Here is a 23,933-nt window from a genome sequence, read left to right as displayed (position 1 = left end):
CTCTTTTGACTGTTCATGGAGAGGACCACGGTGGTGTTCTCCAGCTCCACCCTCACCCCGGAGGGCGCGTACTGCAGGCTGGCCAAGCTCAGCGTCGACGGGGGCAGCTCAGGATCTTTCAAGGGATCTGGAAAAGGGGAACACGCAGGTGGGAAGCCAGGGCCGAAGTGGGCCAGGAAGACCTTCAGTGGTGGGATCCAAAAATTTTAGTAACAGGTTCCTTTGGTGGTGGGATTCAAACTGTGGCGTAGCGCCAATGGGGGTGGGCGGGGCACAACGGGGCGTGGCCAGGCATTCCGGGGGTGGGGTTGTGGCAAGGACGCAGCTGCCGCGCCGGTCCTTAGGTGGGAAACGAATGCACGCAGGCTGCCACGCACGCCGGTGCACCTCCTGCTAGAGCTAGCACTTCAAGGACTCTCGTTGCTACTGCTGAGAGGAGGGGCGTAACTAAGGCAAAAATCACGTGGCAAAATCACCAATTAGTATGCCCCCCTCTCGGCATACACAAATAATTAGTAACCTACTCTCAGGAACCTGTGAGAACCTGTGGATCCCACCTCTGAAGACCTTCACAGGGAAGGGCTGTAGCTCAGTAGCAGGTCATGTGATTGACAGGCAGGAGGCTTCCGAGAGCAGCCAGCCTGGATAAGCTCTCAGCACCTCGCCAGCTGTGGCCTTCTCGCCTCCTAGCCCATTGCGAGCGGGCAAGGGGCAATTTGCATCTCGGCTGGGGGTGGGGGAGCAGGAGGGGGAAATCTGCTGACCTGCGGCCTCTGTGGTGCTGCCTCCTATTCTCCATAGAAGCTCGCTGAGGAACAGCCCCTCATGCAGCTCAGCGTGGGTGCCCCAGACTCCAACGGCCACCCCCTGCAGCTGCCTTTTCCTCATGCAGATGTCCAGGGAGACGGTGAGCGCCAGAGACACCTCTGCCAGACACGCGATAGATTACCTGCAGAGAAAGGGTTGCAGGCGTCAGGGAGCCACAGTTGCCCATCCGTGCACATTAGAGCTGGAAGCCCAGGGCCCTTCCCCCGACCAAATCCAGCCACCCCAGAGGAAAAGCCTTGGAGCAGACCGACTTGAGGTCCGGGTTCCGATCTCCACGCTGCCCAGGCCGTTTTGAACCCGTCGCGGTCTCTCTACCCAGCTCACCAGCTGAGGTTGGTGAGCTGGGGTAGGGGCCTGTTTTGGATTTGCAATTCCAACAGCGGTACCAGCCACCAGACTCCACCGCAGGGCTCGCTTTACGCTGCTCTCTCACCTGTTGGCTGCTCTTGAGCACTTTGCTGTTCACTTGACTGAAGGTCACCTCACAGGCCATACTAGGAGGAGAAAGATGGGTCAGATAAGGGCCAGGGTTTGTGTGTGGAGAAGCTGGAAGGAGGCAGAGGAAGAAGCAGATTTTGGATTTATACCCCACCAATCTCTCCTGTAAGGAGTCTCAAGGTGGCTTGCAAGCTCCTCCTTTCTCTTCCTCTCCCCACAACAGACACCTTGTGAGGTAGGTGGGGCTGAGAGAATAAACTAGCCCAAGGTCACCCAGCAGGAATGTAGGAGTGCGGAAACACATCTGGTTCACCAGATAAGCCTCCGTCACTCAGGTGGAGGAGTGGGGAATCAAACCCAGTTCTCCAGATTAGAATCCACCTGCTCTTCACCACTACAACAAGCATCCTCTGCTTCAAACAGGTTAAGGTTTATATTTCAAACAACAGCTGGTCCCCCAAAGCCTGTTGTCATGCCAATATGAGGACCGCCTTCCTCTCAGGTGGCCAGCGTGGCGGTGATGTAGAGCTGGCTCACCGCACCCGCCCCATGCCAATATGATCCACCGCTCCGCCTGTTTCAAAGTGGCCTCGAAATCAAAGATGCCAGAGACAAGTCTCAGGGGAAATATCCAAGGGCTGCCCGCCCCATCGAGTTAAAACAGTAGGGAGGGACCAACAGTACTTCCTTCTCCCAGGGGTCTTTTGGGCATACCCAGAGCAGATCTCTAGAGAGAGCCCCACCCCACCCCCAAATGATAGCTGAGCCAATGAAGAAGAGACTATGTAGACAACCCCAGATCTCAATTTCTGCCAAACTCAGTCAGAACAGGAAGGTTACCGTATATACTCATGTATAAGTCGAATTTTTCAGCACATTTTTAATGCTGAAAAAGCTCCCCTCGACTTATATGCGGGTCATTAAATTTTTGTGTGTGTTTTTACTTTGTCGGCCAGTAGGGGGCGCAGTTTTTATGCTAGCGGCACCAAAATTTAAGGGTACCCTCAGAAGACACTCCTGATGATACCAGCCAAGTTTGATAAAGTTTGGTTCAGGGGGTCCAAAGTTATGGACCCCCAAAGGAGGTGCTCCATTCCCCATTGTTTTCAATGGGAGCTATTAGTAGATGGGGCTATCCTTTTGAGGGTCCATAACTTTGGACTCTCTGAACCAAACTTAACCAAACCTGGCTGGTCTCATCAGGAGAGTCTCTTTATGATACCAGCCAGGCTTGGTGAAGTTTGGGTCAGGGGATCCAAAGTTATTGATCCCCAAAGGGGTGCCCCATCCCCCATTGTTTACAATGGAAGCTAATAGTAGATTTTCCATTTCTGATAATATCCCTCTTAAAATCTAAGTTGGGTTACATTTGGACACACAGATGATGAGGAGGAATCCAGTTTTGGAGGATTTTAACTCTTGTGTTTTAGCTTGGTTGCTGATTGAGCTAAGGTTTTTGTACTTTTAAAGTTATTGTTGATACCATATTGTTCTTGTTGACCCTCTTTTACACTTACAGAGCCAATTTACTGTTTTTCTTTGAAATAACTATTCAAAAACATTTAACCTACTGTTGCCTCAATTGATGTAATTTTATTGGTATCTATTTTTATTTTTGAAATTTACTAGCAGTTGCTGCATTTCCCACCCTCGACTTATACCCGAGTCAATAAGTTTTCCCATTTTTTGTGGTAAAATTAGGTGCCTCGACTTATATGCGGGTCGACTTATACACGAGTATATACGGTAGCCAATTTTATTTCATCCATTTGCACCCTGCCTTTCTCCCCAATGAGAACTCAAAGCGGCTTACAAATCTTCGTTGCAAGAACACAGTAAATCGGAAAGCCGAGCTTTTGGCAGGGAAACACTTTGAATGCAGGTGTGGGGAGCAGAGCATCAAGAAGGCAAATGCCTACCAGCATAGCCTGAAACCTCACCACAGTGGGCAGCCCATGCCAGACGACAGCCCCTGCAAGGTTTTCTCACCCCAAGAAGCATACAAAGGCATAATAGTGCCCCGCCCACCAAGCTGGACTCACCATCGGCCATCGCAGCCCAGAAGGAGGGAGGTTCTTGCGATCTGAACATGCCACAGAGACTCGGACGCTGCCACATGCAGGACCATGATGTTGACGGAATTCACGTGAACAGAGAACAGCTGGGAAGGGAAGGAGCGATCAGAGTGTATGGAAAAAAACAGGCTCCTCTCCCTCTTGCCCAACAGAGCAACAGATGGAGACCCCCCCACCACAGCTTTCCACTTGTGGCCCATGCCTGCTGACCGGCAGATGGGAGAGCGCTTGCCTCTCCCAAGGAAATCCCGCTAGTTTATGAGTTGCTGTTGTTCTCTCATCAACAAAAAGCATTTGCTGTTTTGAAGGTTGGCGGACAACGGCAAACCATCTCTGGCCTTGGAAGCCCTACAGGTTACCGTATCTTGGCCGCAACTTGACGGGACTTTCCACTGCCCAAGATGCGCTCATAGTTTTGTAAGTATATCATTCCGACAGGAGTAATTTTGGAACCAACATTCAAGGGTTGGATGCTTTAGAAAGCTTCCACGGGTAGAAATGCAAAATTTCTGGAAATTTTGAAGCGGGGCCGGGGGGGGGGGGGGATTTAATTTTTCCTGTGTTTTCCTAGGAAAAAACAAAACAAAAAAACTACCCCCTTTCTGGAAGGCATTTACAGGGCCATGTTACCTGGCTAAGCAGTCGCAGAAGAGAGGGCCCAAGGGATAGCACCTTGCTCGGCTCAGCATCTTCCTGTGTCGGCCCCTCGAGTGCGGGCGGCTGAAACCCAGGTGCCTTCTGGAGGTCCATGCGGATGCGCACATCTCCGAAGCACAACGCCAGGTAGCGCCTGCATGAGGAGGAGAGGGAAGGAAAAGCCACAATCCCCTTTCCCACCTCGCACACAACCACCCACTAAGAGGGAGGGTCTCCATGCAGCAACCCTGCTGCCACAACAATCCCCCCCCCCAGTTGCTCTAGCAATTATTTATTTACTGCATTTATGTTCCACCTATCTTCCCAATGAGAGGGCCAAAGAAGCTGATATTGTTTGCCTCTCCTCCTCCTCCTCCTCCTCAAAACCACCCCTGTGAGGTAGGCTAGCCAGAGAGTGTGCAACTAGCCCAAGGTCGCCCAACCAGCTTCCCTCACAGAGCAAGGATTTGAGTCGGTGTCCCCCAGATTCTAGTCTGCCATTCTAACTACCACAGCACATTGGGAACAGGAAAAGGTTGGCCCTGCAGCCCCCTCAGTCCTCCTTTGGGATCCCAATGTGACAGGCTGGATTGACGCAACAGTTTTCAAACTGATCGGAGGTTGTTATGGGTGTTCTTGGCCGTATGGCCATGGTCTGGTAGCATTCGCTCCTAACTTTTTGCTCAAAGCTACGGCTGGCATCTTCAGAAGCTCTGAAGAAGCCAGTCGTGATGTGGATGAAACATTCGGTGCAAAAACTACCAGACTACGGCCACACGGCCCAGAAACCCCATAACAGCCAGTTGATTCTGGCTGTGAAAGCCTTTGACAATATATTGATCAGGGGTTCCTTGGAATCTTGGCAGAAGTATCCCAAAGGGATCAGCAGCTACAGGAAGACCACCAGCCTACAGGTCCTCAGGTCACGTTGGTTGTGTTCTTATGGGGACTGTATTCTGTGCAGACATAGCTTGTGCTGCAAATTCACCTCCCCACCCCCATCATACCCTGCAGCGTACAGCAGTTCCATGCCAAGCAAGCAAGCACAGTAGTCTTTGCAGGTAAAAATTCTCAAAACAATCAGGCAAATACTCGAAGGCTTTCACAGCTGTACCACGGCTACACAGCCCAGAAAACCCACCAGGGAAATGCCAACCCCAGGGGGCACGCAACCAAGTTCTGCATGCTCATAGCGCAAATACTTACGGCACATCATGGTTCAAGAGCTTACTGGAGACCCAGATACTGTCAATTTCCTAAAACAACATACACAAAGCCTAAGGTGAAGGTCATGTGCCCTCTCCGTGCCCTCTTCCCAATGGGTGCCCTCTGCCCCACAGACTGTCACAGGAGGTGGTGATGGCCACTAACCTGGATAACTTTAAAAGGGGCTTGGATAGATTTATGGAGGAGAAGTCGATCTATGGCTACCAATCTTGATCTGAGATTGCAAATGCCTTAGCAGACCAGGTGCTCAGGAGCAGCAGCAGCAGAAGGCCATTGCTTTCACATCCTGCAGGTGAGCTCCCAAAGGCACCTGGTGGGCCACTGCGAGTAGCAGGGTGCTGAACTGGATGGACTCTGGTCTGATCCAGCAGGTTCTTTCTTATGTTCTTATGACCCAAGCCAATTATGCACCAGGTGTCTGTCCATCGTGGCAAGATTTCTTGTAAACAGTTATTTTCTGGAGCCCTGCTTTCACTTTCTATTCTCTAAGGGGCAAGTGAGACCACTTCTAGCACAACTTTTAATTGGCTTCACTGCTGGAGTGGGCTGATTTGCCAGTGAGTACAGCTGTGCTCCAGACATCTTCCCTCTGCCCATGACCAGCCTTCCCACTCCCCTGGACTGTCGTCCACACTTTCCCACTCGCCCACAAACTTCCATGTTGCCAGTCCTTCCTGCTTCCCTGAATGCTCATATCGATTAATCAACATATCGATATAATAACAAGAGAGTTGACTTTTGCAGAGGACAGCATAAGGAGGAGTTCTTTTTGGCTCAACCCCACCTCCTCTGCTCTACCTCCGCCCTCCCCAATGATCCGGATTGCTTTTTAAAACTTTATTTCTAACAAACCTCTACTTCAAAGCAGGCCTCTCTTTTCTCTTGAGGCAGCAAGAAGGAGAGACAGAGTGTGTGTGTGTGTGCAGGGGAACGGAGAAGTAGACCTGGAATTACTGAGTGTGATGAGATCTGTGCCTTCAAGGCTGCTGATGGGCGGAGTTAAGAGAACCAGGAGAAGTGGAGGCCCAGCAGAGTTCAGCAGACAAACTGCACTGCAGGCTGTGGGCTGCCTCCTCACGCGGAAACAGAGAAACGTGAGGAGGCCCCACTACAAACCCACTGCAGTGAAGAGCCCTGAGGTAAGTGTTCCATGTATAATGGACCTCAGGCTGGCCAGCCACCACTTGATTCCCAGAAAAGAGTCAAAGACAGTGCCACCAAAACATCAAAAATATTTCCACTTCCCTGCACTGGCATTAGATTTTCAGGAGTCATCCCCAAGAAGAGAATGTTCAAAACCATCTAAGCATTTGGCATCAGGTCACAGAGTCAGGGGCACAACTGCCATTCTGGCACAAGAGTAGCATGAGAGGAGAAGTAACAAGATTCTCCCCTCAAAAACTGCTTCTTGGTGACCACCCCAAAGATCCCGGGTACCCACCACTGTCTGCTGTTCTTCCTGGAACTTTAGGCTGAGGTTGTGGATCCAGAAAAACCCGAAAGAGCTGATCTTCAACTCAGCCTGGAGCCGCCGGCGGCACCAGTTGATGATCAGGATGTAGAGAAGGTACCTATGAGAAAGACAGAATTCAGTGACCTGACAGCTGCTCTTCCTTCCTGGTATTTTCTTTCCCTTCCTTTTCTAGGGGGTACAGTGGGAACCAGGCCAGGCTGCACTAAGGTGGAATGTCCAGAAAGGTCAAGGGCCATATATGCACACACTACTTACCCTAGCCAAGCCGACTGGCCAATTTGCCAACACAGGGCTTTCTGGTTGTTTCTGTGCAACCTCCATTTGGGTAAGTTGCCTGCTGCCTCTCTCTCTCTCTCTCTCTCTCTCTCTCTCTCTCTCTCTCTGTAGTCTTTGGTCTAGTGTTGCTTCGCTAGATCATGTACATTTAATGTCAATTTCAAGGGTCGATCACTCCAGCAATAGACTTTCAGTTTTAAAATTTAAAAAAAGGAAAGCCCTTCTGATTGTTTTGAACTGGTGGCCCAAAGAGTAGAAGAAACTGTTATGGTATGGGCAGGGGAAGTGGGGAGGAGCAAGAAACCTAAATAAAGTTTCACACACCATGATCTCCTTCGCTTTCCCTGCAAAGGTAGAGAAAAAGTCATACTTTAACAGGTTTGGGAAGCCATGGGGATTCTCTGATCTGAGAACACGGTGAGTTCAAAAGACGGGAAAATATATGCGTAACCGAGAATCAAACCCAAAGGGAATGTACGCTCAATGCAAAATCTTCACCAGGGCAGGAGCAAGGGGGAACTGCGCCCGGGGCATGCATACGCCTAGTGCCCCTGCCACACCCCCACCCTTCCTTGCCCGGCATGTCATGTACCCCCTCGTTCCCTTGGTGCTACGCCACTGCACATTACACCAATTCTCCGCTCGCTGCACTGGCTTCTTGTTGAGTTCCGAGCCAGGTTTAAGGTGTTGGCTTTAACCTTTAAAGCCATTAGCGGTCCCTCAGAGATACGTTTAGCCTCAATTAGGGTTTGGGCATTTACTGGTCTGGGGAACCCCCACTTGGTGGAGTACTTTAACATCTGCTATCAGGGCCCTGAAAGAGTTCTGCAGGGTCTGTAAAGCTGAATTATTTCACCACGTATTTGGTTGAGGCCAGCCTCGTCACTTCCATCTAGTTATCATCCGTACCTTTTCCGGACTCTCCTAGAAGGGTGGCAGTACATGAGGATTTTGTTCGGTCGCATGTTTTTAATCTGTTTTGCGGTATGTCTTTGTTGATTAGTAGTTAGTCGTTTTATTAAGTTAGTTATTAGTATTAGATGGAACTGTATATTTACATGAATGCTGTGAGTCACTCTGAGCCATTTGGGAGAGCGACATATAAATCGAGGAAAATAAATAAATAAACATAAAGATGACCCCAACTCTGCGTGGTGAAAAGTAGAATTTGACTGCCTGAATTATTAAGCAGTATCTACAGGGGGATTTTAGCTGACTCCTTGGACAGAAAAAACAGACACATTCATGCGATTCCAGTAGCTAATAAAAGGATGTAACACAGACCTTTCAATGGGATGCAATCACTTTTCCACCCAAAAGGCTGGGCAGAGTAACAGGCTGAAACTGATAAAGAGAAACTTACAAAAGGTGTAGAAGCAGCTGGTTAAAACCAGCGCAGAAACCAGACCAGTCTTGGCTAGGCTGGAGTTGTACATATTCAGCGGTGCAAAAAAGTACCTTGCACATGCTCAGAGGCTGTTTCATAGGTCGGTTGCACAGCAGACCTCTGGCATCCCACAAACCAAACTCATGGGGGGCGGGAGAAGACCACCAGGTGCTCCACTGAGCCTTAGACTGGATGCTGGGCAGGTAAGGAAAGGGGCTCCCTGCACAGGTCCCTTACAGGAAATCAGGCATTCAAATGGCCACTGATGACTGATGTGGGGTGGGGGAGTCTCAGGTAAGAGCCCGGGCCCCCCATTGCCAACTACCCCACCGTGAGTGATCGGATCTGGGCCACGTCCGGCATGCAGAGCAGGGAGCTGGCCTAGGGCAGCAGGGGGCTGGGGAGGGAACCGGTTGCAAGGCCGCGACTTGCAAAGGGGACTGCAGGCCCAGAGTGCTGCAACTCTGCCTGCAGGAAAACAAGAGGGCTGTGGGGACGGCGAAGGGGGGGTTCAGGGGGCGGAGCTTGCCGCCGCTCACCTGCCCAGGTAGAGGCCGCCCAGCAGCGCCAGCAGCGCCCCCAGCAAGACGCCCAGCGCCGGCGCAGCCATGAGCCGCGGGCCGCCAGCCTGCTCCAACCGCCCGTCGCCGCCAGCGCCGGGGAGGGGCCGGCGGGAGCGCGCGCGGCGGAGGCCGGCCAGGAAGGAGGGCGGGGCCGATCCCGGGCAAGCCGCGCCCCCTACGGCGGAAAGGCCCGCCTCCCGGTTGTTGACGAACGACGCGCGCCTGCGGGCCAGACTCCGGCCATTGGGTTGTTACCGTAAAGAACGACAAAGGGGCGAGGTAGTACCGTAAAGAATGTCAAAGGGACGCGGTAATTTTTATTTTATTTTGCGAAGGAGGAGGCAGCTGTTTTCGTGCCAGCGGCGCTGCGGGTTTGCTGTTAAGGTTTTGAGTTGTGACCGATTTTAAAGGCGGCCAGCAAGTGATAGATGAAAAACCCGAGACAAGGTCATAATAAAAATTGTAAAATATGAAACAAAAAGGTAATTTCCTTCATTAATCCGCCCTCCCTTACCCCATGCATTGCAAGTCTGATTAAAGTCTCTTATCCCCCGCATTTGCAAGAGTGGACTAGCAATTTCTAGCCCGCTAAGGCCTGTTCTTGCAATTGCAACATCCCCGCTCAAGATGCTGCTTCGTTGGCCTAAAGGAGACGCATCTCCCATCAGATGCTGGCAGGGTATGATGGGAACTGTAGTCCATAACATCTGGAGGGCCATGAGTTTGACACCTGTAATCGCATGCCTTCCTTTTCTCCCCCCCCCCTTCCTTGAGCATCCTGGGAAATGTAGTTTGCCACTCCTGCCTACAAGTTCCTGGAAAGGGCAAAGTTGCTGCAGGGAGGCTGATAGTGCATGCCTGGTCCAAAAGTCACCCAGCAGGTTTCCTTGTCAGAGTGGGGATTCGAACCGGGTTTCCCGGATCCTACTCTGACACTTTAACCGCTCTGGCTCTCTGCTAGGATTATACCTCCAGATAAATAAATGGTGAAATGCTGCAAAAGGTACTTCAAGTGTTGCAGAAATATCAAAAGTACTTGTAAAAGGTGCCAATATATATTGTCTAGAGAATAACACAAATTATCAAACTGTTCAACAGTGTGCATATGATTGCATCTCTGAAAAAAAATCTGCACTCAGACATGAAAGCTGGTGGAAGAGAGGGAGAAAGCAGGGATCAAAAACATATTGCCTGCAGAACCTTCTCTAAGCTAGGGTTCACTTGAATGGATGCATGAGGTGGTCAACTGTTCTGCAGAAGTATTTCCCCTCGAAGTGGTGGACAACTGAAGTATGTGGGGGATAGGGGAGGTTTTTGAAAGAGTGATCAGTTGAAAACACTATCCACTTGGAAGAGAGATCAGTGCACTCTGAGTGGATGAAGACCACTCCCGGTCTTTGTCAGGTGGCCAAGTGTGTATTGCATCAAACGCGAACAAATAAACCACCATTTTTAACACTGCAGTTAAGACTGGTGGGCCCCTCTTATAGCTGCAATATTTTCTTTGGTTAAGTTGGTTGAATTCAATTGTAATTATTTCTAAAAGGTGCCTTTACTCAGAAACAGAATAAAACCACAATCACTTTGTTTTTTTAATCAACAGAAAGCTTGGATGAACAAACCCTTGTTCGGCAGACCCCAACAACACAGCACACTCACACCTGGTGGAAGGGCTTCCATAGTAACACTTGTGCAACCTTTTCAATACCTATCAGGCCTGATTCAAAGGTGGGGCTAGGCTGAGGCAAAAGTCTTCTATCCAGGTGAGAGGCCATCACCACCTCCTGTGACAGCATATTCCAAACACCAATCACGCGTTGCGTGAAGAAATGTTCCCTTTATTAGTCAGAATTCTTCCCCCCAGCATTTTCAATGTATGCCCCCTGGTTCTAGTATCGTGAGAGCTCATATTCAAGGAGAGGCTGTACGAGCACCAGGCCCCATAACCGAGAGTTTCTGCCTCAGTAGCATCACCTTTCAATAAACCCCAAGTAGTTCCGATACACAGGAAAGAACTTCCAGGTCACAGGGCACAATCAATAAGCAAGTTTCATTTTCAGATTAAGCAAAATGACTAGAAAATCCCTGCTAAGTTGGTCCACGTCACGGAACATGTAAGCGCCAGAGAATTCAGCTCAGGCAGCTTCTTTCAAGCTTCGGACCTGGGAAAGAAATAGAAAAGGAGTAAACTTTTAACAGCAAGAGGGCTACGGCCCTCATTAAGACCTTTAAAAAAATATCGGCAGTAGGACCTCTGTCCCCACTCTCAGAGTAGAAGGAAGTGGAGTCGAACCCACAGAACTGCCAACGTGCGCTTTTACCCAAGGGGTTTGTTTATGGCTGGCTCCTAGGCATATGTGCGCTTAAACATCCGGGACAGAAGGCGTGCAGGGAGGGAGGGCGAGGAGAATACTGTTGCGCAGTGGCATAAAACCTTCCTCCCATGGCAGGACTTTATCCTGGAGCTTTGGTGGGACCTTGCAGAGGAAACTGAATGCCAAGTCGCCCCTGAGGTTCAGCAACAGTCTGAAGATGCCGACAGAGCTCCTTTTTGCTCTCAGAGCTCTGTGCGGTGCAGCTCCATCTTCAGCAGCTCCGTGGGCCTCACAAAGATCCCTTCCATCGCCTTCCAGTAGCTGTCCTGGCTGGCGTAAGCCATGCCATGCACCTCTCGCTGGCCGTGGATCGGCCGCCCATACTGCTCGCCAGTCACTGAGAGGAGCACTTTGGTGGAAGAGTGCTGGAACTGCACCTCACTGGCATGATCCCAGTAGGGACCACTGCATAGCACAATCCAGTCGTCCAGGACATCCCCCTCGCCGTCCACCCCAAAGGCACTGACCTCCTGGAAGAGAGAGAGGGGGAGGGGAAAGGATTAAAGAACAGCCCGGCCAGATCAGAACAGTGAGGTCAATCAAGTGCCCTGGAAGGCCCACAAGCAGGGAACAGAAACCAAACCATCCTCCTGTTGCCCTCTCAAGGGTAGGCTGTCTTGGATATGGAGGCTCCTTTAATCCATCATAGCTAACAGCCATTGAGAAACCTTTCCTCCTCTCTGGATTCAACTAATTCATCTTTAAAGTCATCTACGGTAAGCTAGTGGGTATCCCTATATCTTGTGGTCTGGGGACCGCAGTTCCAGACTATGCCACCCACACCTCCAGAGGTGGGATCCAGCAGGTTATCACAGGTTCCCAAGAGTAGGTTACTAATTATTTGTGTGTGCCGAGAGGGGGTTACTAATTGGTGATTTTGCCACGTGATTTTTGCCTTAGTTACGCCCCTCCTCTCAGCAGTAGCACGCAGAACTTGAAGCAGTCTAGCAGGAGGTGCACCGGTGTGCATGGCAACCTGTGTCTGCGTGCATTCGTTTCCTGCCCAAGGACCGGCGCAGCGGCTGCGTCCTTGCCACAGCCCTGCCCAGGAATGCCTGGCCACGCCCCCGTCATGCCCCGCCCAGCCCCATTGGCACTATGCCACAGTTTGAATCCCACCACCATGGGAACCTGTTACTGAAATTTTTGGATCCCACCACTGCACACCTCCAACAAGTCACCTGAAAGAAAGAACCACCTCATACCTGGAGGCCCAAGGGGCATGGGCCAGTGTGGTGTAGTGGTTAAGAGCAGGTGCACTCTAATCTGGAGAACCGGGTTTGATTCCCCGCTCTGCCACTTGAGCTGTGGAGGCTTCTCTGGTGAACTAGATTAGCTTTGCACTCCAACCCATGCCAGCTGGGTGACCTTGGGCTAGTCACAGTTCTTCTGAGTTCTCTCAGCCCCACCAACTCACATATTCAACTTTCTCTCACTATTGATGTAGCAATACACTGTGGAAATCGTTATTCTACTGACCAGGGTAGGCAACGTGTTCATAAAATTGGCTGCTGTGCCAGAGAACTGGAATGTATCAAATGTTAATTATTTTTTAAATGGTCTCCGGAGGATCCAGGAAATTAAAGGCTGGTTAGCCTAAAACCTTTTCCAGGTAATGCATGGAAATTATTAATGAATACAGAATCGTTACGCATGCAGAGAAGCAAAGCCTTTATGTCGCCTGCAAAGAGAACTCTTGCCTTACCAGCCTTTGGGACTTCTTTGAGAAAACAACTGAGCACAAGGATGACAGTGATCCAGTAGAAGTTTGGACTTACAAAAAGCTTTTGACAACGTCCCTCACCTAAAGACTTCTAACTCTACAGGGTCACCGTAAGTCAGCTGTGACTTGACAGCACTGGTATTTAATGGCTTATGTTTGTGTAACGTGCCAGGAGACAATATGAGGGGAAAGCCCTGGCCCCTCTGCCCTGTTTGCTAGCCCTCCAGAGCAAATGGGTTGGCCACTGTGTGAAATCAGATGCTGAATTAGATGGACTATTCATCTGATGAAACTCCAGCTGATGAGACTGGTGAGACCCCAGCTGATGGACAATTGCATTCCAGTCTCACCTGGTTGCCTGAGAGGGGTGACGTGAAGTAATGACTATGCAAGTTACGGCCTGTATTGATGTGGGTCAGCCTGATTGCCTGTCCACACTTCACAGGGGTGCCTCTTTCACACACAGTGGACATCTTGCCTCGAACACGCCAATAGCTGTTGCTGTCATCCATGGCCACAATCCCAGTCACTGACTGCTGCCCGCTGCCTGTGCGAGACCGGAAAACAGAAATTAGTTTGGGCCTTTCTACCATGCTAAAAGGAGCAGGAAGGCTTATGCTGAAAATATGGGGGAACTGCAATATGCATTTTACAGAGTTTGAAAAACACTTTTCAGTATAGTCAGACAGATAAAGCAGGTAAAAAAAGAAGTTGGAAACAGGAGCTGCTAATAAGGATGAGATAGAAAAACAACAGAAACATAAGAGAAAGGGCACTTCTGGCAATCAACATACCTTTTCATTTTGGAGTCCAAAAACCCCAAGCTTTTCTCTTCCATACCCAAAAGGCTAGGATAGGCCATATCAACCCCACATTGAAAACAGAATGTGATGTTTGTAAATCAAGATCGGTGCTCAGAACCCAACTAAATTTCAGGGTACAGTAAGCTTCAAGAAGGGTTCCACGAAAAATCCAGGGTAGCAAAATTCAAAAGGGAAAGGTTGCTCTTGTGTAAAATCACAAGCCAGCCACCAACTTAGACACCAACCCTGTCCAGTAGAAGATGTAAATTTGATCAGGCTGCGGACTCAAGAGCACAATTTAGCTGGTTTATTCACAGGCCACTCGTGAGGGACTCAGGGTGGCTTATGAGTACATAAAATTAAAACACAGTCAACTCCTGGCATGTCAGTCAACAGTGCTAAAACCAGATCTAGCAAACAGATGAGAAAGGTGGAGGGAAAAGGGAAACGATATTAATAACATCATCCACATGAACATAATTCTATGTATAGTGCATAACTAAGACAATCGCATGTTTAAATCATCAAGGTATGCCCAGTTCACACCAAGGAAAGTTTATATGAACAAAAAATTAGCAGGAGGAGGATCAGGATGTTTTGCAAGCCTGTGATCCTTTTTTTTAAAGGCTAATTTTATAATAATGGGTAACAGCTAACTAATTCTGCTTTGTTTGCGTGACAAACCTGACTTATCGCTGCTGGCAACATATAATCTGTGCCTTATGAAGATCTGGCCAGTTCAGACAAGAAAGTTATTAACCTCTGTTTGCTATCAATAAAACAAGAATTCTACTTCTAAAGAACTGGTTCTTGTTGTCGAGCAAAGCTGGGGCTTTGACACTCTGCGTGTCTTCCCAGCAACCAAAAGCCGTCTCTCCCAACAGCTTCAGAGGCTACACCAGGGGTAGGGAACCTTTAACACTCAAAGAGCCATTTGGACCCGTTTTCCATGGGGAAAGAAAACACTTGGAGCCGCAAATACTTTTTGACATTTAAAATAAAGATAACACTATATATATAGGGTTTTTAAAACCTTTTACTCCGCTCATTCTGAGAAGCGCATGGATGCGCCTGCCCTGCTGCCTGCAGGGCGGGCAAGGATGAAGCCGGCGGCTTGGCCTCCGGGAAAGCGCCCGCCCCGCTCCAACGGGGCAGGCAAGAGGGGAAGCCCATGGTGCAGCCCAGCTGACCATGGGCAGTTGGTGTGCCCGCCCTGCTGCTTTCAGAGCCGGCAAGGATGGGGCCGGCGCCTCGGCTCGTGGAGCCACAGTGCAAGGGCAGAAGAGCCGCATGCGGCTCTCGAGCCGCAGGTTCCCTACCCCTGGGCTACACCAACGTCTCCGAGCATGTGCAGAGTGCCCTCGCTTATCTCTCCTCACCCCCGGGCGCCTACCGGATCCGTAGCGGACGTCATGTGAATGAAGCCGGACTCCGTGGCGCGCATTCAGTAGCTTCACCACCGAGCCGCACGTCACCCAGCCGCCCCGCGCGACGCCCGGTCCCAGGAGGAGAAGCAGCAGCGATGCCCAGGGCCAGTAAGGTCTCCACGCCGCCATTGTTCCCTTAGGAGCTTGGGACGGGACGCCTCCACTGGAAAAGGGCACCGCTTCCGACTTAAAGACCATAACGCCACCCTCGCAGGCTAGCCGGAAGTGAGGCAGGAAAAGCCATTTTTATTAGAGTGCCGCAAAGGATTGAGACTTCCGGGTTGAAAGCTACCATTTTGACGGGGAAGGCACTCGGGAGGAGCCTCTCCATCCGCCGGAAATGGAAGCGGGGAAACATCTACATCACCCCCGGAACGTTTAGCAACAAACAGCGGGGGCTTTCCCCATCTGGATCTGAACGCGCGTCCATTTCTGCCTCTATGGTACAGCGATTAGGTGCACGGAGGCCGCATTCGGTTTGTTCCCCGACTCCGGATGCCCGAGGCGCCTAGAGAACCGGAAGTTCGGATCGTTTCCTGAAGAGACCTTTCCAGCCTGGACCAATGAACACGGAGGTTTAGGCGACAACCGGAAACTGACTCGTGTCGCTCTGTCCAGCAGGTCCTCCGACGCTTTTCTGTTCCCCACCCCCGCCGGGGCCGCGCCGCAGCGCCTGCCTGAGCGAGCGAGGCCTCCATTTTACCTCCGAGGGGCCAGAGAGGCGCTGGTGAGGGAGGCCGCCGGGCGAGCACCCCATCCCTCCCTCCTCTTTCGGGGACCCAAGAGGCTCCCTTGGCCTGTCTAGAGGCCCAGACTCCAGCCGCGGAAGGAAGAAGTCCGGGGTCGTCGTAGCTGCGGCTAGACTTTGCCGGTCCAGGTTGGTGAGGCCTAAGAGGGGAGGGGTGTGTATGCCTGAAATAACCCTTTTGAGGGGCGTCATGAGACCCTTTAAAGCAATAATAACCCTGCCAAGGGTCAGGTTGCTGGGCGATGCGGGGGCCCTGCTTGAAGCCCTATTGTGTGGTTTTGCTGATGTTGCCTTGATTTTGTCGCCCGGGCGGACGACTAATATTAATGTGTTATTATATAATGCAATTGCTATACAATCTTATCTGCGCGCTGCCCCCTCCCCACAAAGGAGGCCGGGGGGCGGATCCCCCCGCTCTTTTTTGCGACTTGGAGGCGCATTTTGGGCCTTTTTCCCCCTCCCTAGCCCACTCTGCAAAGGAGCCATTTTCTCCGAGGATCTCTGTAGTTTGGAGACCAGTTGTAATTCTGGCAGACCTCCAGGTCCCATCTGGGATTGGCAACCCTAGACTCTAATGGCAGACAGAGTCTGGCCCTTTCTGTGATATCAGGGTAACTTAGCCAATCAGCACCGAAGGTGTCAATATCACACCTGTGGGCCTGCCTATGTCTCCATGGTGGGGTTTCAGCCAACCCATCTGAGGTGGCGTCTTGTGGGTGGTTCGTCACTTTCCAGGATGAGGCTGGACTGGTTCCAGCACTAATGGATGCCTTTGCTTTTTGCCTCCTCCCTTTAGAAGGCTTCCAGTTCAGTCCTAGAAGCTTGCTGTGGGCTTATACTGCAGTAACTTTCCTTGGAATTGCGCTGTCTGTTGCACCAAATGCAGGCTTGTCGCATATCGCCTCACTGTCCTGCAAGGTCGCTTAGATGGAGGTAGAGAGGCGTATCTTGGATTTGAATCCCTTTCTTACAGCCAGAGGGTCTTGTTCGAGGAGAATGAGGTTGCAAAGTCGACGTGGTGGGATGTGCTTCATCTGAATACAAAGCCAATACAATGAGGCGAAAGATTTCCTTGCCTTATGCTGTGCTGGTTTTCTATTTGCTGGGTCCCCTTCCATAAAATCAGCATTTAAAAACATGGCCCTTCCGTACACAGACACTTGGAGTCTGAAACAGCACTGGCTTTTTGACCCACTCATTCTCCTGAAAGTCTGAATCAGTTTGCAGAATATTAAACTTGAAGCTTCCCTATCCAGTGCCGTAACCGCAGCACCGTATGGACTGTGTATTGGTAGGAAGGACTGCATGTAAGGAGACTGCAACCTTCTTCACTTGTTTTTACTCTTGGTTGATTAGCTTTCAGTCAATAGGATTCTCCTGAAAAGTGCTAAGGGGCTTGGATACTGGCCACACAACTGTAATAGTGCTGAATTGGAGCAAAATGGGTCCTGCCATCAGCTGGCACCACCGTGAGCCACTTATACGTGAGAGTTGAGAAGCATCATATCCTGAGCGGGTCAGGACGTTACTTCTCCCATCTTCCCTCCCCCTTTCCACACACACACAATGTTTCAGTTTACTGTCAAAGGCTTTCACGGCTGGATTCAACTGGTTGTGGTGTGTTTTCCGGGCTGTGTGGCCATGGTCTGGTGGATCTTGTTCCTAATGTTTTGCCTTCATCTGAGGCTGGCATCTTCAGAGGTGTATCACGGAGAGAAGTCTGTTGCACACTGTGTCCAGGGAGAAGGGAATGTTTTCGTGGAGTATATATTGTCCATGTCCCCGGGTGAGGAACCAATCAGTATCAACCGCACCTTTGCATAGCAAGTCCCCCCACCAACACTTACTGATTGGTTCCCCACCCGGGGACATGACAATATATACCCCATGAAAACATTCCCTTCTCACTGGACACAATGTGTAACAGTCTTCCCTCTGTAATACACCTCTGAAGATGCCAGCCACAGATGCAGGCAAAAACGTAGGAACAAGATCCACCAGACCACAGCCCAGAAAACCCACCACAACCAATTTTTCAGTTTCTTCTTTCAGTTGAGTGAACCAGTTGTGGGGGTGCTTAGAAACTGACATTTCTGACACTTCTCCCCTCTCCCAGCTTCTCAATATGTTTCTTTAGACAGGGGAGAGGGATTGGAGTGCGGACTTTTATCTGGGAGCCGTTTCTCTGATCTCTTCCTCACCCAGTAAACACCTTGCTGTATTTCAGCAGAGATGCTGCAAGCAGTTTACCTGGATGAAAGAGATCTGAGGCTTGTTCGGCAGGGGGTGGGTGCTGGCATTCCACCTTCCTGTTCTTACCTCCTCGCCAGTTAATTGTTTGCTGCATTCCTGCCTGTATGCAGCAAAAAACCTGCCAGGAGGGAGGGGCGGGGAGAGTCAGAACAGCAACCCCAGCTGGGAATCGGTATTCTGATCCCTGCCAGTGAAAGCACTTGTGTCTCCTCTGGGGTGCTACAGGAAGCTTCGGGGGTGGGTCCGAATACTGACTCCCCCAGTGGGGATACTGCAATATAGCTCTGCCAGGCTGCACGAAGCCTGCGTGGCTTTATATCACCTACCCCAGCCATGTGTGTAGAATTGTGATCCTGGGCTTGTGATTGAAGATTCCTTGGAATCAGACCAAGGTTTTCTTATCTAGACTGGAGAAGTCATAGCAGCAGGATAGTGGGAGGCTGAGCCAGCTTTATTATAAGGCTCCATCTGTGTTTTCAAATCAGGGGTTGCTTGACTATTTGCTCCAGTCATATCAGTGTCTGAAAATGCCTCGTGTGGCATAGATCTGCTCCTCCAGGCAAGTCTCTTAGGAGCTCTGCGTAGACGGTTGCCAGGTTGTGGAAGATTAGGCTTGTGGCAATTTGAAGGTGGCTTTGTGTTGTATGCCTTTTGTGTAATGTGCCTGTTGCCGATTTCCCCTGATCAGTGAGCCCCCTTGCATTAGGTGTTTATGTGAACAGAAAGCATCATCTCTGGTGCAAAAAAACCAGGGTGTTATTTTGATAAGGTTTTTATAAGCATCGACTGCGAAAATACACACATTTGTAAGGGGAAAAACCGGAAATCCTATTGCAGTTAGAAAAACCAGAAATGTTATTGCACTTAGAAAATGAAAAAGGAAGGTCAAGGACATGGGATATAAGACTCCATCGTTACTCGTGGGGAGAAAATTTCGAACAGTACAAATGAGGATTAAGCCTGTGAGGGCTGCAGCCACATTTTTCATTGTGTGTGTGCGCATATTGTGTGCCATTGCCTGGCCTTCGCATCACAACCATGGCGTTCCTTGGAAGTCTCCCGTCCAAGAACTGGCCAGGGTTGACCCTGTTTAGCTTCTGATGTCTGACAAGTTTGGGTTTGCTTGAGCTATCGAGGTCAGTGCCACCGGCAGGTAATAGTTTTGTGAAATCCTTGGGAGTATCACACAAGATGCTTGGACCCTCTGTTGCAGACCCAGATAGAACGTCATCGCTGTATTTGTTCATTGTATCTGATCAGACAGGTGCGAGTCCCTTCTTCTCTTGAATGGTTGTGATGTACGTGGCATTTCGATTCATGCGCCCTTTTATATAAAAAAGTGATTTTTCCTTAACCAGTAAATTGTACCAAGAGCTGTCTTGTTTTTTGCCTGGGGCACTGTGGCTGGTCATGACTGTTTTGGATCATAGCCCCAGAGCCCACTTTGTGAGATGCAGTGAAAATTTGAAACCGAGCTGATCCAGGAAATTTCCACATGAACCCAGTCTATCACCTCATTGTTGTGGCTTGGCTTTCTTCCCCAGCCATCTGCTGGATGGAACAGCACTGATATCTGCCGAAAATAACGTAAGCAAAACTCTGAAGCGTTCTGCAATATGTTCTGCAAATGTGAAGAGCTGTCGGCAAGTCTAAAAGATTGGACTGTGATGCCTCTCGTTCGAATCTCGTTTGTTCTGTCGGCTCAGTATATGGCTCATAGATCTGTAAGGATTATAATGTTCACGTAACTTACAAGGTTGTGGCAGCTACAGCCCCATCCAGAGGAGCCTAGCGGGCAGGGGTGGCGCTGATGAGGCTCTACTTTGCCCCCTTCTGAAGGGCTTTCCCAGGTGCGAGAAGCCTTAAAAAGATTAAAAATAAGTAATGGAGATGCACAACCCAAAACGTGGTGTCTCCCTGCTGCCAGCTCTGCCAGCTCACAGGACCTGTGCAGGCAGTGGAAACTGACCATAGTCTGCTCCAAACATACACAAACCCGGCTTGCCCCCAGAATGCCCCTGGCTGTGCCAGCAATGCCTGGGGACAAGTGACGTCCAGCTGCCTGGGTAAATACCCCCCCCCCGCACATTTGTGCCTGCTCCAGCGTGAGATTTGCCCCCCTTCCCAACTTAGGCTGTTAGTGAGATAATATGCGAATGCTTTTAAAACCTTCAAGTCAAATATTTACATAAACGTCATGATGAGCTAGGAAGGTAGATGCTCCTCCCTACAACTATCCTGGCATGTTTGGAGAGCTACTGAGGAGCAGAAAGTCTGACCTGAATCTTGAGGTGTTCTGGGGTGGGGTTGAACTCTCTTGAAGGAACAGGGTTGTAATTTTTGGGTGCTGCTGGATCCAGGTTTCCTGCTGGATTGAAACAAAATGGCATCTGCAGCCAGGAGTTCATTTACCAGCGTTCACTGTTTAGCCAGCTATGATCTTCCCTGGGCAGAAAAGATCTGGCCACTGTGGTGCATGCCCTGGTTATCTGTTGATGAGATTACTGCAGTGTGCTCAGCTTGGGGTTGCCTTTGAGAAGTGTTTGGAAAGTTCAGTTGCTGATCCCAGAATGTTGATTGGACTGTCTCATAGAAGAAGAAGAGGAAGAAGAGGAGGAGGAGGAGGAGGAGGAGGAGTTTGGGAAACCCCCCCCCCCGGTCTTTCTCTCCTGTAAGAAACTCGTTTCCTTCCTCTCCCCAAACAGACACCTTGTGAGGTAGGTGGGACTGAAAGAGTTCTGCACGAACTGTGATTAGGCCAGGGTCACCCAGCAGGAATGTAGGAGTTGGAAAACAAGTCTGGTTCTCCAGATAAGACTCTGCTGCTCATGTGGAGGAATGGGGAATCAAACCCAGTTCTCCAGATGAGAGTCCACCTGCTGTTAGCCATTACACCATGCTGGCTGTCCTAGGCCCATCAACACTAGCTTCCAGCCTGTTTCAGGGCACAAGTTAAAGTACTGATGTTCACATTTAAAACCTACCGTGGCTTAGGACCAGCATATTTAAAGGGCCAACTACTGCCTTATGAATCCATCCAATCACTATGGCCATCTTCTGATGCCCCATCTTCTGAGATTAGTCATTGAGAAGAGGACCTTGTAGATGGCGGCAGTGAAATTCAGTAACTCTCTCCCCCGGAAAGATCTGCCTGTCCCCTTCTGTTGTCATTTTCTGCCAGAGGGGAAGACATTTTTGTTTCACTGCTGTTCTTTCCATGATCCCTTCTTCTTACCCAAGGCTTTAATTATTGTTTTTATAAATGTGTATCTTATTATACCTTTTTAAAAAACCTGGTTTCATTTGTTTGTGTGTGGTTTTGTTTAGTTTTCACACTTTTCACGATGGGTTTTTATTTATGTTTTTAAGTTGTTTGCTGCTTTGGTGGTTCTGATGAGGGCGGAGAGGCAGGGTGTCAATTCTGTAAATAAATCAATTACAGTTTGGGGCAAAGCAGTTATTTGTTTGGGGTTTAGCTGTTTTTAGGAAAGCTGATTTTAGCTTAAAATATTTTCAGTTTTGTCAACTGCTTGTTTGTCAAGAAGCGGGTTATAGGCCCTTAGATGAACAAGAGCTTTGTGTTGGGTCAGGGCTAGACCAAAAAGCATTACAATTCCCCTCTACCAACCTCAGACTTTGGGGATTTTCAGGCATGTGTTGAGAACTGAGGCCCCTTCCGCACACGCAAAATAATGTGTTTTCAAACCACTTTCACAACTATTTGCAAGTGGATTTTGCTATTCCGCACAGCTTTAAAGAGCACTGAAAGCAGTTTGAAAGTGGATTATTCTGCATGTGCAGAACGAGCCTTATAGATTCCTATGGAAGAAGAACAAGAGGCAATAAGGAGCCAAGAAAGCTTGTGGCAGCCCTGTAGGGTTTTCAAGGCAAGAGATGAACAGAGATGATTTACCATCGCTTAGCAATCTTGGACCTTGATATCTGTGCAAGAACTAACCGGGACTGACCTTTCTTAGCTTCCAAGATCAAATGAGACTGGGCTGGCTTGGGCCGTCCAGATCAAGGTGGACGTTTTTCTAACCCTGACTAAAATGTGTGTAAAGGGGGGGGGGGTTCCCCTCCCATTGGACAAACTATCAGTTGCAGCTCTCAGCAATGGGTAAGGTTGCCAGCTCTGGGTTGAGAAATTCCTGGAGATTTTGGGAGTGGAGCCTGAGCAGGATATAGTTTTGGGGGTGGAACTCTGCATGGTATAATGCCATGGAGTCTACGCTCTTGGTTATTGATAAAAAGTCTGATATAACTCATAAGAGCCAGCATCGTGTAGTGGTTAAGAGCAGGTGCACTTGAATCTGGAGAACTGGGTTTGATTCCCCGCTCTATCACTTGAGCTGTGGAGGCTTATCTGGTGAATCAGATTAGCTTGTGCACTCCAACACATGCCAGTTGGGTGACCTTGGGCTAGTCATAGTTCTTTGGAGCTCTCTTAGCCCCACCCACCTCACAGGGTGTTTGTTGTGGGGGGGGGGAGGAGATTGTAAGCCCCTTTGAGTCTCCTTACAGGAGAGAAAGGGGGATATAAATCCAAAACTCATTCTTCTAAATTTGATATGGTGGCTTGTGAGATAAGGAAAAGGATTCTGGCTAAGACAGCATAATTGATGTAGGTATAGATGCTGTTTTAATGTATGATCAGAATTAATTAAGCAATCTGTTTCGGGTGTGATGCACTTTTATCTTGTTTTTTATTTCATGCTGATCTCTCACCGTAAATAAGCTGACCTCCCAAGTCACCATTTTCTTCCGGGGAACTGATCTCTCCAGTCCGGAGATCAGTCGTAATAGCAGGAGAATCTCCAGGTGTCCCCTAAAAGTCAGCAGCCCTAGTGATGGATCTTTTAATCTCCCATAAGAACATAAGATAGAGCCTGCGGGATCAGACCAGAGTCCATCTAGTCTAGCACTCTGCTCCTCACAGTAGCCCACCAGGTGCCTTTGGGAGCTCACATGCAGGATGTGAAAGCAAGGGCCTTCTGCTGCTGCTGCCGAACACCTGGTCTGCTCAGGCATTTGCAGTCTCAGATCAAGGAGGATCAAGATTAGTTGCCATATATCGACTTCTTCTCCCATCTTCTTATGGCTTAGTTGGTGTGAGATCTCCGCAGCAAAACTTTGAAACATTCACTGAGGAGTGAGGTTTAGAGTTCTAGTAATACCGGATGAACGAGAGAGAGCGCTTGTTCTGAGTCACACAGTCTGTGACAGAGAGAGCAAGGTGCTTGGTAATTGGGGTTCGCTTGTGGGTGTGAAACAACATCCTGTCTACAGAATACTTCTTGACAGTGGGCCTGTGGCAAAGGGTCGTGGTTGGGCATAGAGAAACAGGCAAAAGCAAACTTGTGCGGTGCTGCCTTTATTATTTGTTGATTTCATTTAGACCCTGCTTTTCTCATCAGGGAGCCCAAAGTGGCTTTCACAGCAACCTTGCGATGTAGGTTAAACTGTATATGTATATTCATAGGCACCCAGCAATCTTTCTTGTTGGGGGAGAATCAATCCCAAGTCTCCCAGATCCTCGTCTACCACTGTGACCACCGACACCGCTTTTTGCACGCATTTAGGAATGCTCGAAGACCAACCAGTTTAGACCACATCCTGACTGCCAGTTGTCATCCAGCAGCCAGTTTTTTGGTTCACCTTCTTGTGATTTGTTCATGGCTTCCCAGGGAGTCGCGGTTC

The 23,933-nt window shown here is 49.6% G+C and overlaps 3 protein-coding genes across 3 annotated transcripts in view; 1 reads left to right on the top strand and 2 right to left on the bottom strand.

Moving 5' to 3' along the window:
* The window catches only part of BLTP2 (bridge-like lipid transfer protein family member 2), a 42,999-nt gene extending 33,954 nt beyond the window's left edge, over positions 1-9,045 (bottom strand). The window contains 8 exon segments of the mRNA XM_048518593.1: positions 1-127; positions 765-926; positions 1,153-1,322; positions 3,309-3,427; positions 3,972-4,131; positions 5,184-5,233; positions 6,646-6,775; positions 8,881-9,045. Coding sequence (XP_048374550.1) covers positions 1-127; positions 765-926; positions 1,153-1,322; positions 3,309-3,427; positions 3,972-4,131; positions 5,184-5,233; positions 6,646-6,775; positions 8,881-8,951 — 989 coding nt within the window. The 5' untranslated portion in view covers positions 8,952-9,045.
* Positions 9,046-10,483: 1,438 nt separating this feature from the next.
* Positions 10,484-15,773, bottom strand: SDF2 (stromal cell derived factor 2). Its single transcript, XM_048519604.1, has 3 exons — positions 15,199-15,773; positions 13,353-13,549; positions 10,484-11,749 (listed from the first exon to the last, which is right to left on the bottom strand). The coding sequence occupies exons 1-3, from the start codon at positions 15,428-15,430 to the stop codon at positions 11,462-11,464; spliced, it is 717 nt and encodes a 238-aa protein (XP_048375561.1). The 5' UTR covers positions 15,431-15,773; the 3' UTR covers positions 10,484-11,461.
* Positions 15,557-23,933, top strand: part of SUPT6H (SPT6 homolog, histone chaperone and transcription elongation factor) — a 50,354-nt gene continuing 41,977 nt past the window's right edge. Inside the window, 1 exon segment of the mRNA XM_048518592.1 lies at positions 15,557-16,109. The gene's annotated coding sequence lies outside the window, so the exon portion shown is untranslated.

Source organism: Sphaerodactylus townsendi, linkage group LG16 (genome assembly GCF_021028975.2).
Source record: "Sphaerodactylus townsendi isolate TG3544 linkage group LG16, MPM_Stown_v2.3, whole genome shotgun sequence".
NCBI classification, from domain to species: domain Eukaryota; kingdom Metazoa; phylum Chordata; class Lepidosauria; order Squamata; family Sphaerodactylidae; genus Sphaerodactylus; species Sphaerodactylus townsendi.
The sequence above is the reverse complement of the archived record's forward strand: the minus strand, read 5'-3'. Positions and strand labels throughout refer to the sequence as shown.

Coding starts and splice junctions, on each gene's coding strand:
- SDF2 (XM_048519604.1), bottom strand. CDS start 15,430: ATGGTCTTTAAGTCGGAAGCGGTGCCCTTTTCCAGTGGAGGCGTCCCG. Junction 13,550..15,198: donor TGACGTCCGCTACGGATCCG/GTAGGCGCCCGG, acceptor GGTCTCGCACAG/GCAGCGGGCAGCAGTCAGTG. Junction 11,750..13,352: donor CACCCCTCTCAGGCAACCAG/GTGAGACTGGAA, acceptor TCTCTCTTCCAG/GAGGTCAGTGCCTTTGGGGT.